Raw genomic sequence first — 12,117 nt, forward strand, 5'->3', positions numbered from 1 at the left:
GTGGTGTGGTGAAATCTAACCTGCCTATTCTTTCCAGTGCTAACCTGCCGTCTCCTGCTGCTTCCCGTCTTAGGATGCCTCCCTACCTCATGCCGGCTTCTTAAACCTACCAGGGCTGGTCCCCATGCCGTGTCAGGAGCTCCGTCTGACCAGTGTGGGAGCGCCGCGGGGAGGCTCAGGCGGCCAAGGGCAGAGAGTAGAGCTGGTGGACGGCACAGACTTCTGCCCAGCTCACCTAGACTGTACTCCAGCTGCCCTACAGCTGTTCTAGGTTTTCAAAGCCCTCATCTAAAAGCTTCGAAAACATTCTGGAATGAAGTCACTGCCAAAAGAAGCTGATTATTCAGGGAAAGTACTTTAAGGTGATCACCACATCTCATCATCCAGAATTTCCCATTTCGGCTTTTCTGGGGGAGGCTCCCACACAGAGGTCAAGTGTATGTTTTGGAGAACGTGCGAGCCACACGCCTGATGGAGCACAGGAACTGCGGCTACACATCTCTCCAGGAGCTCACAGGATTCTTTACTCCTGGGGTTCTTGGCCCTGGGCTTGAAGAGGTCAGTGAAGTCCGGGAAATTAGATGCAAAGTTGTGTGTGTGAATGATTTTTTTCCCCCCCGGGGAGAGGGCTGTTAGAACCTCCATCTAAATCTATGGGTAGCAAGGCTTCTGTTCCTCAAGACTGCTCCAAGAGTCAAAGACTGCAGCTAAGTCCCCTGCCCCGCGACCTGCTAACCACTTCTTTAGAAGTTATATTAACATACTGCTACTTCTGCTCCATTTCAAATTTCTCTTCCAGTTCCTTCCTCAGTCCAAGTGCAATGCAGTTGTTTTCTCTGCACGGTTGGACTAGCACAAATTCACATTTCTGCCTTTAAGCCACACACCTGCCAATCTTATGACTAAGCTCTAACGTCAGACATACTAAAAGGTGTGTGGCTCCGAAAAGACCGGGAAAAGGCTTGTAGATTTCCATCAGGAACCACTCAGATGAGGACATTTGGATTTAAACAGGGCTTTACCAGTCCTTATCACATTTTTGGAATGCCTAACAGGGGTGAAATCACAAGCCCTTTGTACCACATTGCTGCAAACAATTATACGGCAACACATTATTTTGGAGTCTAACCCATTAAATGAGAGATAAAAGAGAAATCACTGAAATAAATAATAGGAAAAGCAGAAATAAAAATATGACGGATAATATTATACACATAAAAATTCAAAGAAGTAACAAAGGGATCAGTTGCAACTAGCTTAGTAAAGTAAATAAATATATATACAAACATGAACATCACTCATGTTTACCAACTAAACTAATTAGGCACTATTTCCAACAATAACAAAATACTTAGGAAGCACACAAAAGCTTTGAGTATAGGGAGAGATAAGCCATGCTCGAGTTGAAAAGACATCAACTCTCCCCAAGGTTTAGTTCATTGATATGCTAGACCATAAATACCTGGGATTTATTTGTTTTTGTATCCTCAGAACCTAGCCCCTAGCAGGCACCCAATAAATATTATGTGGATAAATGAGCTTTAGACCAACCAAAATCATAAGTGAATTCTTCTGGGAGCTAGAAACAAAGGGATACCAAAATTCATTTCTATACAGAAAGAGGTGAGACTAAGTAAGAAAAAAAAGCTAAGGAAGACCAGCTCTGCCAGATTTAAAGCACGTTACACATCGCTAGTTATTATTAGCACAGTGTGGTGTCGGCAGGCACAAACACACACGCCCAAAGCCATACGTCAAGGGAAAGAAAGCCAACAAAAAGTCAAAGCCGGTGTGAGAATTGTATGTTTAAAAAAAGAGGAGCATTAGAAACGAACGGAAGTGAAGAATCACTGGGCAACCTATCTCGGCAGATAACATCCAGCCATAACACGAATCACCGCAGCCCTTCCCTCTCTCCCTTCTTCACCCCAAACACCATGTGCTAAACAGGTTTTCAAGTCAGTCCCCACACCATGGTCCTACTCCCTCCTAGCCTGTTGCAATAGTTTCTTTCACTTCTCCCCCTCCTTCCCCTTCCTCCACAGTCGCAAGTCACCTGCCACCAGAGTGGTCCTCCTAGAACACCAACTTGGCTTTCTCAATCTTCTGCATATACAGGCTCCCCCAATTCTTTTTTTTTTTAAGATTTAATTTATTTATCTGACAGAGAAAGAGAGTAAAAGCAGGGGGAGCGGCAGGCAGAGGGAGGGGGAGAAGCAGACTCCCCGCGAAGCAGGGATGTGGGACTTAATCCCAGGACTCTGGGATCATGACCTGAGCCGAAGGCAGACGCTTAAGCGACTGAGCCACCCAGGGGCCCCGGCTCCCCCATTTTTATTGCAGTGGTCCTCAAACCACGATCCCCCAAAACTGGCACGGAAGCTTTTCTAACGATGGTCTCCCACAGATGAAAACAAAAGCCAATCAACACTGCCAGTCTCTAAAATCTGGTGTACACAGTCATCAGTGCTCATGTGTTTTAGTCCTGCCATCTTGGGGTTGTTTGGGGAACGCTATGCATCCTAGTGGGTCCAAGAATGCAAAAGCATGAGAGTACTGAAAAGGATATAAAGGATGAACCAACATGGTGAAAATTAAAGAAATTAAACGTCACACTGTGAGAAATGATGCTTCCATAGGGTTTCAATGTACAACAAAATTGTCTCTTTTAGGAAAAGATGGCAGTCAGTTTTTATTCAGCAAAGGAAATAAGAATATGCTGCTTTTAAAGCTTTTTAAAACTTTGTGAAGAACCAACTTACTCCATCTATTGGATGGAAATGCATCCAAAGGCTTGTGAATTTAAACACCACAGTCATGCTGGGCTTAAGGACATACAGATATACAAAAAACCATTAGTTTACTACCTAATTTGAAAATAAGAGCTGGACAGAGTTTTCCCACTGCTAGCAATAGACAATTTACAGACAAAAAATATTAAGTTAATTTATAGACATAAAACATTAAGTTAAAGGATAAAACTGTCAGTAGGTTAGGTTTCCCGAGAATTTTTCTTCCCTCTGGGAGTTCTTGTTCACCCGTCATCTCTATTTCCTGTTATCAAGATGGCTCAAGTGTCGCATGTCAGAGAAATGTTTGCAGAACCCCAAGCCAGTGTCCATGCTCCATCTATCCTAGTACTCACCGTATCTAGTGAAGTAGAAACACTTGGGTGTGTTTTCCCAAGGTACAGATGGGCATGGGTTCAACTGGCCAGTCCAGCCCACACATCTCAAAGTATCCAGTGACCACGTGAAATCCAAGCCGGTAGACTGAGAAATGTTCACACTGTCGGGTCACTGGTAGCTGGCCATTGCTTAGAAGAATTTCTGGCAGTTCTGAACATTTATTTATTTAGACTTTCATATTCATTTGAGTACCTATTGACTTTGTCTACCATTTATGATTTAAATTCTTTAGGACGCATACATTGGCTAACCCACTTAGAAAAGATAGAAGACATGCTAATGAAACATTTAAGGAGAGATTAAGTGGACTACTAGACCAAAGTATCCCTGATAAGGAAGACACCTAAAAGGAACTGTGGGAAAGGACAGTCAGAGAGAAACGTCTTGGGACTAATCAGAAGGAAGCAGCCTATGCAAATCATTAATAAGCTGTAATTAACAGGAAGTAGAAAGACATTAGAGAGAAGTCTTACAGCCTGGAGAGCTGAAGATGAACTTAATATTGTTTTCACATCATCGGCTACAAATAGGCTGTACCTATTCAAAAGCAGTGTCTTTGGGGTGCGTGGGTGACTCAGTCGGTTAAGTGACTGCCTTTGGCTCAGATTCTAGGATCTAGCCGATGGGCTCCCTGCTCAGCGGGGAGTCTGCCTCTCCCTTTCCCGCTCCTTCTTCCTACTTCCCACCCCCGGCGCTCTCTCTCTCTTTCTCTCACTCTTTCTCAAATAAAGAAATTATCTTCAAAAAAAAAAAATTTTTTTTTAAAACAGTGTCTTCTAGGGGCGCCTGGGTGGCACAGCGGTTAAGCATCTGCCTTCGGCTCAGGGCGTGATCCCGGCGTTATGGGATCGAGCCCCACATCAGGCTCTTCTGCTATGAGCCTGCTTCTTCCTCTCCCACTCCCCCTGCTTGTGTTCCCTCTCTCGCTGGCTGTCTCTATCTCTGTCGAATAAATAAATAAAATCTTTAAAAAAAAACAAAAAACAGTGTCTTCTATAAATCACAGTGCCGGGTTTTCAACAGAATCCACTTTATCTTCTGAAACTTGCATCAAACGTGTACACGGTCATGAACGGGTCCCCTCACTCATTATGTAAGTACCCAAGGATAAGAATGTTAACTTGTTTATGTTGCAATATATGAATAAATCAAGACACGGCGTTAATATTTCCTTTCTAACACCCAAGATCTGCTGGAATAGGTACAACTAGGCATATTCGAATTATCTGCTCGTAGGTCTGTCTCCCGACTCAAGTTCCTAGGAATCGGTGATCTTTTTAACCCCAGCCTCTGACAGGTTCTCAGTAGACATCTGTTGAACCGAACTGGTAACAGAACAATAAAATCGACAACGGGCCATTAATGCCATGGCAATTAGATGAGCAAATGACACGGACAGAAAACTCATAAAGAAATACAAATATATTTTATTCATTTCAACCTTAGTGGAAAAAATTTAAAGAGGTTGCAAATTTTCTTTTACAAGGCGACATGGAATGCTACTAGCATAGCGGTGAAATACGACACGCCTCACGCCGCATACAATGACACACGTTCCAGGGCACATCGTTTGTTGCACTATCACGGAGAAGGCAATTTAGCAATACTGTGACCACATCCATATTAATCTCCTACAAATGTCATGATTCTGGACTCCACAGAATTCATCAGAAGAAAACAATTTAGAGAAGAAGGGCTATGATAAAATTGTGACTAGCCATGCCAAACCAGAGTGGAGGCTTAGATGTCCCACAAAAGGGATAAAATCCAGCTCAAGCTAGCTAAGCCAGTTGGAAGACAATTTCGAGTTCAGGTTTAAAAAGAAAGGAAGAAGGAAAGCTTGAACTCAGGCCATCGGGAGGCAGAGACCAAGTCAAAGATACCCCAGAGGCAGAAATGCCAGATCATGGGGAAAGCCTGGATGTGAAGAACACGGAGGAGAAAGGGGGACTCACAGACGACAGGGGAGGTGTGGTGTGGCATTCGAAGTGCCAGGGCAGGTGTTTGCAAACGCTTCCTGTAAAGGGCCAGACGGTCAATCGCACGTGCTCTGCGGGCCGTGCAGTCACTGTTAACTGCCCAGCTCTGCTGCAGCAGTGTGTGCCTGGGTTCCAATAAATCTTTTTTTTTTTTTTTTTTTTTTTTTTACAAAACAGGCAGCAGGCAGGATTTGGCCTCTAGGCCAGAGTGTGCCAACCCACAGACTAGGAATACAGGGAAGGAAAGCCAATCTGAGGATGTAGTTCATGAGCTGAATTTTAGCAGGACATTCAAGTCGAGACGTTCAAGAGGAAGATCAGTCTAGGCAGGAAGAGATACCAGGGCTAAAGTCTGAAAGTCATCAGTCGTGAGGCCGTAGGTACAAGGGGGCCGAGATCACCTAAGGGAACGGTCTGAGAAGACAGGAGAGAAGGGACGTGTCTCTGTCCAACTACAAGGGCAGCGTCAGATCCCTGGGGCCCTGGAAAGGCAGGAACATCACAGACTAACCCCTCAAACTTTTTAAAAAGAGGCTCCTATTTTAACACAGAGACAAAGCAGATAGGAGTGTAGTAATATTTTTAAAGGGATTTATACTTGATGAATTACTGTGGCATCTACCTACACTTGAGAAACAGAAATAGAATGATATATGCCAAACTTCTACAGTCTGACGAGAATGCATGGTGCACATACCAAATTCCGGGACCCTACATCAGAACGTCAAGTCCCTTGGGCGGGGGGACAGGGCAGGACATACTGGGAACCACTAACATACTGGGAACCACTAACACAGAAATTATTTCAGATGAGAATAACATGCTGCCTTCCCATGTAAAACCGACGCCACAGGACCACATCTGTTTAGGGTTCGTTTTTGTTTCAGTGAACAATGGGTTTTCACTGACCTATAAATACTCTGTTTGATATTCCAGGATTTCACAATACGTGAAGTATATAACAAGGCCACGCAAGATCAGACTCAGAAGAACCTGCGAGCATAACAGATTTCTTTCCTCCTCTGCTCTACGCAGACGCTGGATGGGATCCACTCAGATCGCAGCAAACAAAACATCACTACCTCCCCTTTCTCAGAAATCCTGTTCAGAGCTCCCCTAGAAGAGGCAGAGGATTTCCATGTGCGGAATAGGTGAGGGATGTAGAATGCTCCTGCTGATAAAGTGAAGGGTGTGGTTTGTGATGCTGAGTACAGAAAGGGCTGTCTCACGGGGGACAGACTGATTCCTTGTGGCACCGGAGGACTGCCCTGGGATGGCCAAGCAGAGATTCATTTTGACTCACTGAGAATTTGTGTTGCCCCTTAACACAATGGGGCAGGCAGTGAGTCTTCTGCTCCTGGGGAAGGTCATTAGATTTCTGTGAACAGGGAGGGGTCTGCAAGGAATGTTAACATGGGAAAACAAGCCAGTAGGAAGTGGGGCAAAACGGATGGTTGACGCCCGATCCAGAGGGGACAGTGGCTAGTCAGCCCCTACTGCTTGTACGAGGGAGCAACGCCAGACATTGCTAGGTCTTCATGATTGTAGAAGAACCTGGAAACCCAGGTTTTCATGGGACAACACCGAATCTTTAAATATGGGCCAATGATTGTAATAAATACTTGCATATTTAAGAAATCAACCAAACAGAACACATCGATGCCCTGCAAGCAGTGTAGATGTTTGGTTTTGATCATTCACATATCCAGAATCTAAAAGGACTGAAGCAGGGTTTCCCAACCTCAACACTCTTGACATTTGGGACCCGATCATTCTGGGTGCTGAGGCGGTCCTGTGTGTGGTAGGATGGTCAGCAGCATCCCTGGCCTCTCCCAGCAGATGCCAGGACACCCCGGCCCCCAACCAAGTCCGGACCAACAAACATGTCCCAGATGTTGCCACATGCCCCCCGGGGCACCATCCCTGGCAGGAGCCATAGGACTAGAGCAACGTCCAACTCCCAGCTTCCAGGATTTTATGAAAGCATTGCACATAGCTCCAACGCGGCTTTCTCCAAGGAGAGCTGCCTACGTGAAGTCCGGACTTGGAGCTGCTTTGGAATCCCAGACCTGGTTTCTGGTTTATGACAGCTCTGCCATTAACTAGCCTGAGGACCTCTTTTGAGTCCTCGCTTCCTCATCATTCAACCAGGAATAAATAACACCACGTCTGGGTCTTTCTATGGAGAAGGCAGTGAGATCATTTACACAAAGCCCCTAGCCCAGCAGCTCGGCCAGCACCAAAGACATCGAATGCACATGAACCCTTCCCTGGTGAATCAGGTGAATAGGCGGCCAGCCCAGGGTCTGTCGACAGAAACACGTGGGATCCAGAGTCAGAAGCCCTGGCCCCGAGTCCTGCCTCGGCCACTTAGTAGCTGGGCAAACGTGGCAAGCCATTTTTCCTTCCTCATAAACTGGAAATGATAAGCACCAGGAGGTGAGAACCAAGCCAGATGCCCTGGGACAGCACGTGGGAAGCTGACCCACTAGAGAAGTACCGATGAGTATTACTCTCTGATCTTTGTGAGATTTCTGAAAAGGAAAGAAGCTCTTCCACAAATGCAAGAACCGAAAGTGCAGTCACATCAGGGTAAGGTACAGGAGAGAAAAGGAAACTTGTAACAGGAATCCTTAGCTTCCCGATCCTTTTACACACGCAATTGCCAACTGGTGACCCACACACAGACCAAGTCTGACCACAGACAGATTCTGTTGAGCCCCACGTCGTGTCATGGTGGTGGTTTAAATTGCATTAAATGCCACCTGATTTTCATGAAAATCCAGATTTCTGGCCTTTCTCAAAAACTCCAAAGGTCAGGCCACACTGGGCCCATATTCGCACATGCCCCTCTGGTGAGACAAGCACCAGTGATCCCCCTCAGGCCTCAGCTGCTCTAAGTCACTCTGATTTCACTTGCCTGGAGTCTGTAACCTTGACTTCTCTAAAGGCTACTACCTAGGAAAGCATTGGGACCTACAGGGAGTACTTCAACCTTGGCACAAACCAACACCTAAAGAGACACTCCCTTCCAGAGCCTCACCTAGGTCATCAAGTCTCCTAGGTAGTCGCTCAGACTGTTGTGTTCCTTGACACTTATACCTCATAAGGCAACGTTCCTTGAGTGCCTCACCCTGGTGTACACCTTCCTGCACTCAGGCTAGCCCTCCCCCACAAGAACCACCTGCCTCTGATGGGTTATTTAACTGCACTGGGGATTTTCAAAATATATCTTTCTTTTAACACCAGGACTACAAAAGACACGACGTGATACTTACTATATCCTGACCAGCACTCATTCTGTCCACCTGCTGGTAACAGCACCCAGTGTTCTCTGGAGGGACCAGTACTCCCCCATTGCCATTCCCTGTGGTTTGGGTGGGGCTGACTCCATTCCCATTTCCAGGGCAAGGCATGGGACCCAGCCAGACATCTTCAGAGTCTGTCCTGGGGCTCTAGCCACAGTGAAAAGTAGTCTATGTCCCTCTGGGACTTGAACTGAGGAGGGAGGAAACCTGGGTGGGGCAGGCGTGTCTCCTTGTGGACACAGCCTGTCTAGAGAGTGGAACCCCTGGATCCAGCCCTGGCTGCAGCCATAGTCCTTTTGGACTCTGGGTCACATATGAGCCAGTAAAGTTCCCATCTTGGCTTAGGGCAATTCGAGTTGGGTTCTCTTACAAGGAAAAGAGACCTAATCAATAGGAGAGAACATTGAAAGTCGTGCTTACAGATGGGAGGAAAGGCTCTGCTCCAATTTCCTTCTGGTCTGTTTGTTTGGTTTTGGTACCTCTGTCCATTCACTCAGAGTGGAGTGTTGCTCACTGTATTAGCTGTCCCTCTCTAAACACTTGTCTCATGGTCTATAATTATTTCTTGCTTGTCTGTCTCTTCCACAGATCTATTGAGCCCCTTCAGGGCAGAAACTGGGTTGTGTTCACTTGTGATTCTTTAATACCTTGAACAGTACACAGTGTGGGCTCCATAAGTGCCCTTTGATGAATCAATCATCCTAATTCTCTTCTTTGGGACCCCCCTGTCATGAGACCACCACATAGTCTCATGTCTGTGATACACAAACCATCTTCTGAAACACACTCATCCTCCCATTGGAAACACATCACATCATGAGAAACTCCCTCCTTGCAGCCATTCCTAATTCTCCCCCATGTTCGTCCCATGGAACCTCACTGTGCGGTTGCTGACAAGGTCCTTGTTCTTGGGAAGACAACATGGCCTTCTCTGAATGGATAACACACACGATGGGCATGCCATTCACACACATGACTTCACTCATGGGCGAAGGGGACCTATGCTTTCTAGCCTTCCTCTTGAGTGCAGTGCACCCAGAATCCCACTTCTGATGTCTGCCAGTAACACGATAACACACAATCACAATTCTAGGCTCTCTCCTGCCTCCGTGTTTTCTCCCTCTGCCTTGACAATGACCGGAGTGGAAGGAATACAGATATGTCGAGGAAATCGACAGCAGTGAAACAAAAGCTTCCCCAGAAAAACAGTTTTGACTTTGGGAGCATAACTGCCACACCCTTCATAGCTCTGTAATAGCCTCGGCTTCCACTGGCATCGAGCAATAAAGATTTTCAAACAGAGTCAAAGGTCAGGGCCAGAATTACAGTCCCAGTATGAATCACCATTGACTCTATCCAGTTTTCATTTTCCCATACTTGGGCTCACACCGCCAGGGCGATCTGGTAGGAACTAGATTTACACTGGATTTGACAGTCTTTGTGGAGTTTCTACCCTGTGCTAGGCACCACAGCAGACCCTGGGAGATGAAAGAGAAAGACAGCAAGGGCTCTCAAGGCATTTTGTTTACTGGAGAACAATAACAAGTAAAGAGGCCACTGCATCATAGAAAACCAGGTGCTGTGTGGACTTAGGAACGTTCCCTGGGATGGGGCCATCCAGTCTCTGTGGGAGCATCAGGGAAGGCCTTTTAGAGGCAGACACCTTGGCCTGGAGAGCTGAAGAATGAGTAGGAGGCAGCTACAGGGCTGGTGTGGTGAAAGGAACTCCGGAGAATCTCAGGTAGAGGCTAAGAGGTAAGAATGCTCGGCCTGCTCCATAAACTAGAAGTGAGGCACGTATGGCCAGAATCCAGGTGTGAAGAGAGAAGCTGCTACAGAGGAAGCTGGGGCCAAAGAGGGGCCGACTGGCTTGGTAGCTTGAAAAGGCTCAGAACTTTGCACAAAAAGAGCTAACACCCCTTTCCTGATACAGTGTATAAACAGGCCAGAATGACAATGTGACAGATCTGTCTTGACACTCACTGAATATTGATTTTACAAGGCATGTTACTAAGAATGCAAAGGGAGGCTGGGGTAAGAAAGCTCACAAGGAATTATCTTAGGATTCATTTACAGATTCTTGGTTGAAACATTGCCCGCACTACTGCCCTGTCTACCTCCCTCTCAGCATTATTTCTATCATATCCTACAAATGACAGAAAAGCACTAGGCTTTAGGGGACAGGCATGAAATCTGAAAACAGTAAGATAATAGAGTGGGTTAGGAACAAAATTAAACAACACAACTAAGCCACTAAGCAAAAAGTTAGATGGTGGGGTGAGGGGGGGAACCGAAAGAGTAAAAAGCAAATTTAGAAAACGGGAGGGGAAGTAAAAGTATTTTGGTGCACACACACAGAAAAAGAACTGTCCCCACGTGCTTTGGCCAAACCAAACTCCTCCTTTGACTCAACTGTTTAAAAAAAAAAGAAGCAAGAGCTGTGGAAGACTCACACTTTCATGTCTCTGCCCAGCAAAAACAGTCACTAAGTCCAGTACAGCTAACTGCCCTAAAAGACCTTGAAAGATCTGCCCCAGATAACTGGGCACATGACAGTCACCTCCAGGAGCTCTCAAAACCACCAGTCGTTCCTGTTCCAACAGCCTGGTGGGCTACAAACTCCGGTCTCTTCTGTCATTTCATAATCGAGAATGTTTCCTGTCAAGCATGAAAACAGTCCCAAAGAAACCTGGAGAAGGATCTGCTTCCAAATCCAAAGGAAGAAAGGCTTCTTAAAAAGCCATTAAAAAAAAAAAAAAAAAAAAAAGTTGGCCCAAGGCGTTTCCACAATTCTTTCCTCCCAATTTCCAATTTCTCAATGTCAAGAACTTGGGCAGTCGGGTCCATAAGGGCCGGGGTTTGGAGACAGCAGCACCTGTACAGCCCCTGCATGGACGCCCGAAACTCCCTAGGAGGATCCCATGGGCTCTGATCGCCCCTTCCTTATTTACTGCCATCAGGCACTTGGAGGTGGAGGGTCTGGAGCGGCGGGGCGACCCGGAAAAGTTGAGAACGCCACCCCCAGAGCACAGCGCCCATCCGTCCTCGGGCACACCGGTTACCCGAGTTTTCGCCCAGCGCAAACTCGGGGGAAAGGCAGGGGAAGGCTCCGGTCCAGTCCCCCCAGGGCGATGCAAGGCGGGGCCTGGACAATGGGCGGCGGGAACCCGCGCCGGGGGCTGTCTCAGGAGGCCGACCCACCCCGCTGCTCCCGGGGGCTCGGGCGGCGGCTCCGAGCTGGGTTGCAGGCCGCGGCGTGGCGCAGCCCCGGGCCCGGACCCCCGTGCCTTGTGCGGGGCGGCAGCAGGGGACCGGAGCGCGGGCCCAGAGAGCAGCCGGCCCTGCCGCGCCCCCGCCCGGCCCCTTCGCCTGCTCCGGCCTCCGGCAAGGTACGCCGGTTCCCACCCGGCGCGCCCCCGGTCCCCACCCTACTCGCCCCCTGACGACCCGGATCTGCGCACTCGCCTGCCCACGGTCTGGTTGGCCAGCTGCTTCATGCGGTTGAATTGCTTCTTCATGGTGGCGGTGGCGGCCCGCGGGGCTAGGGCCGGGCAGCTCGGGGGACGGCCTGGCGCGGCTACATCGCTTCCCGGCCCAGGCGGCGGCGGCGGTGGCTCTCAGGCCGGCGCCCCGCCCTCGCCG

The 12,117-nt window shown here is 47.8% G+C and overlaps 1 protein-coding gene across 9 annotated transcripts in view; it reads right to left on the reverse strand.

Moving 5' to 3' along the window:
- The window catches only part of ARHGAP17 (Rho GTPase activating protein 17), a 98,670-nt gene extending 86,560 nt beyond the window's left edge, over window positions 1-12,110 (reverse strand). For 5 of the 9 annotated variants that reach the window (XM_048224583.2, XM_044390274.3, XM_026515627.4 and 2 more), the window contains exon 1: window positions 11,941-12,110. In XM_048224583.2, the coding sequence (XP_048080540.1) occupies window positions 11,941-11,993 (53 nt within the window). In that variant the 5' untranslated portion in view covers window positions 11,994-12,110. The remainder of the gene's footprint in view (window positions 1-11,940) is intronic. The other 4 variants (XM_048224585.2, XM_057314871.1, XM_026515635.4 and 1 more) reach the window with 1 other exon arrangement.
- Window positions 12,111-12,117: the final 7 nt, after the last annotated feature.

The sequence above is a fragment of the Ursus arctos genome, unplaced genomic scaffold (assembly GCF_023065955.2).
Source record: "Ursus arctos isolate Adak ecotype North America unplaced genomic scaffold, UrsArc2.0 scaffold_2, whole genome shotgun sequence".
Lineage (NCBI taxonomy): Eukaryota > Metazoa > Chordata > Mammalia > Carnivora > Ursidae > Ursus > Ursus arctos.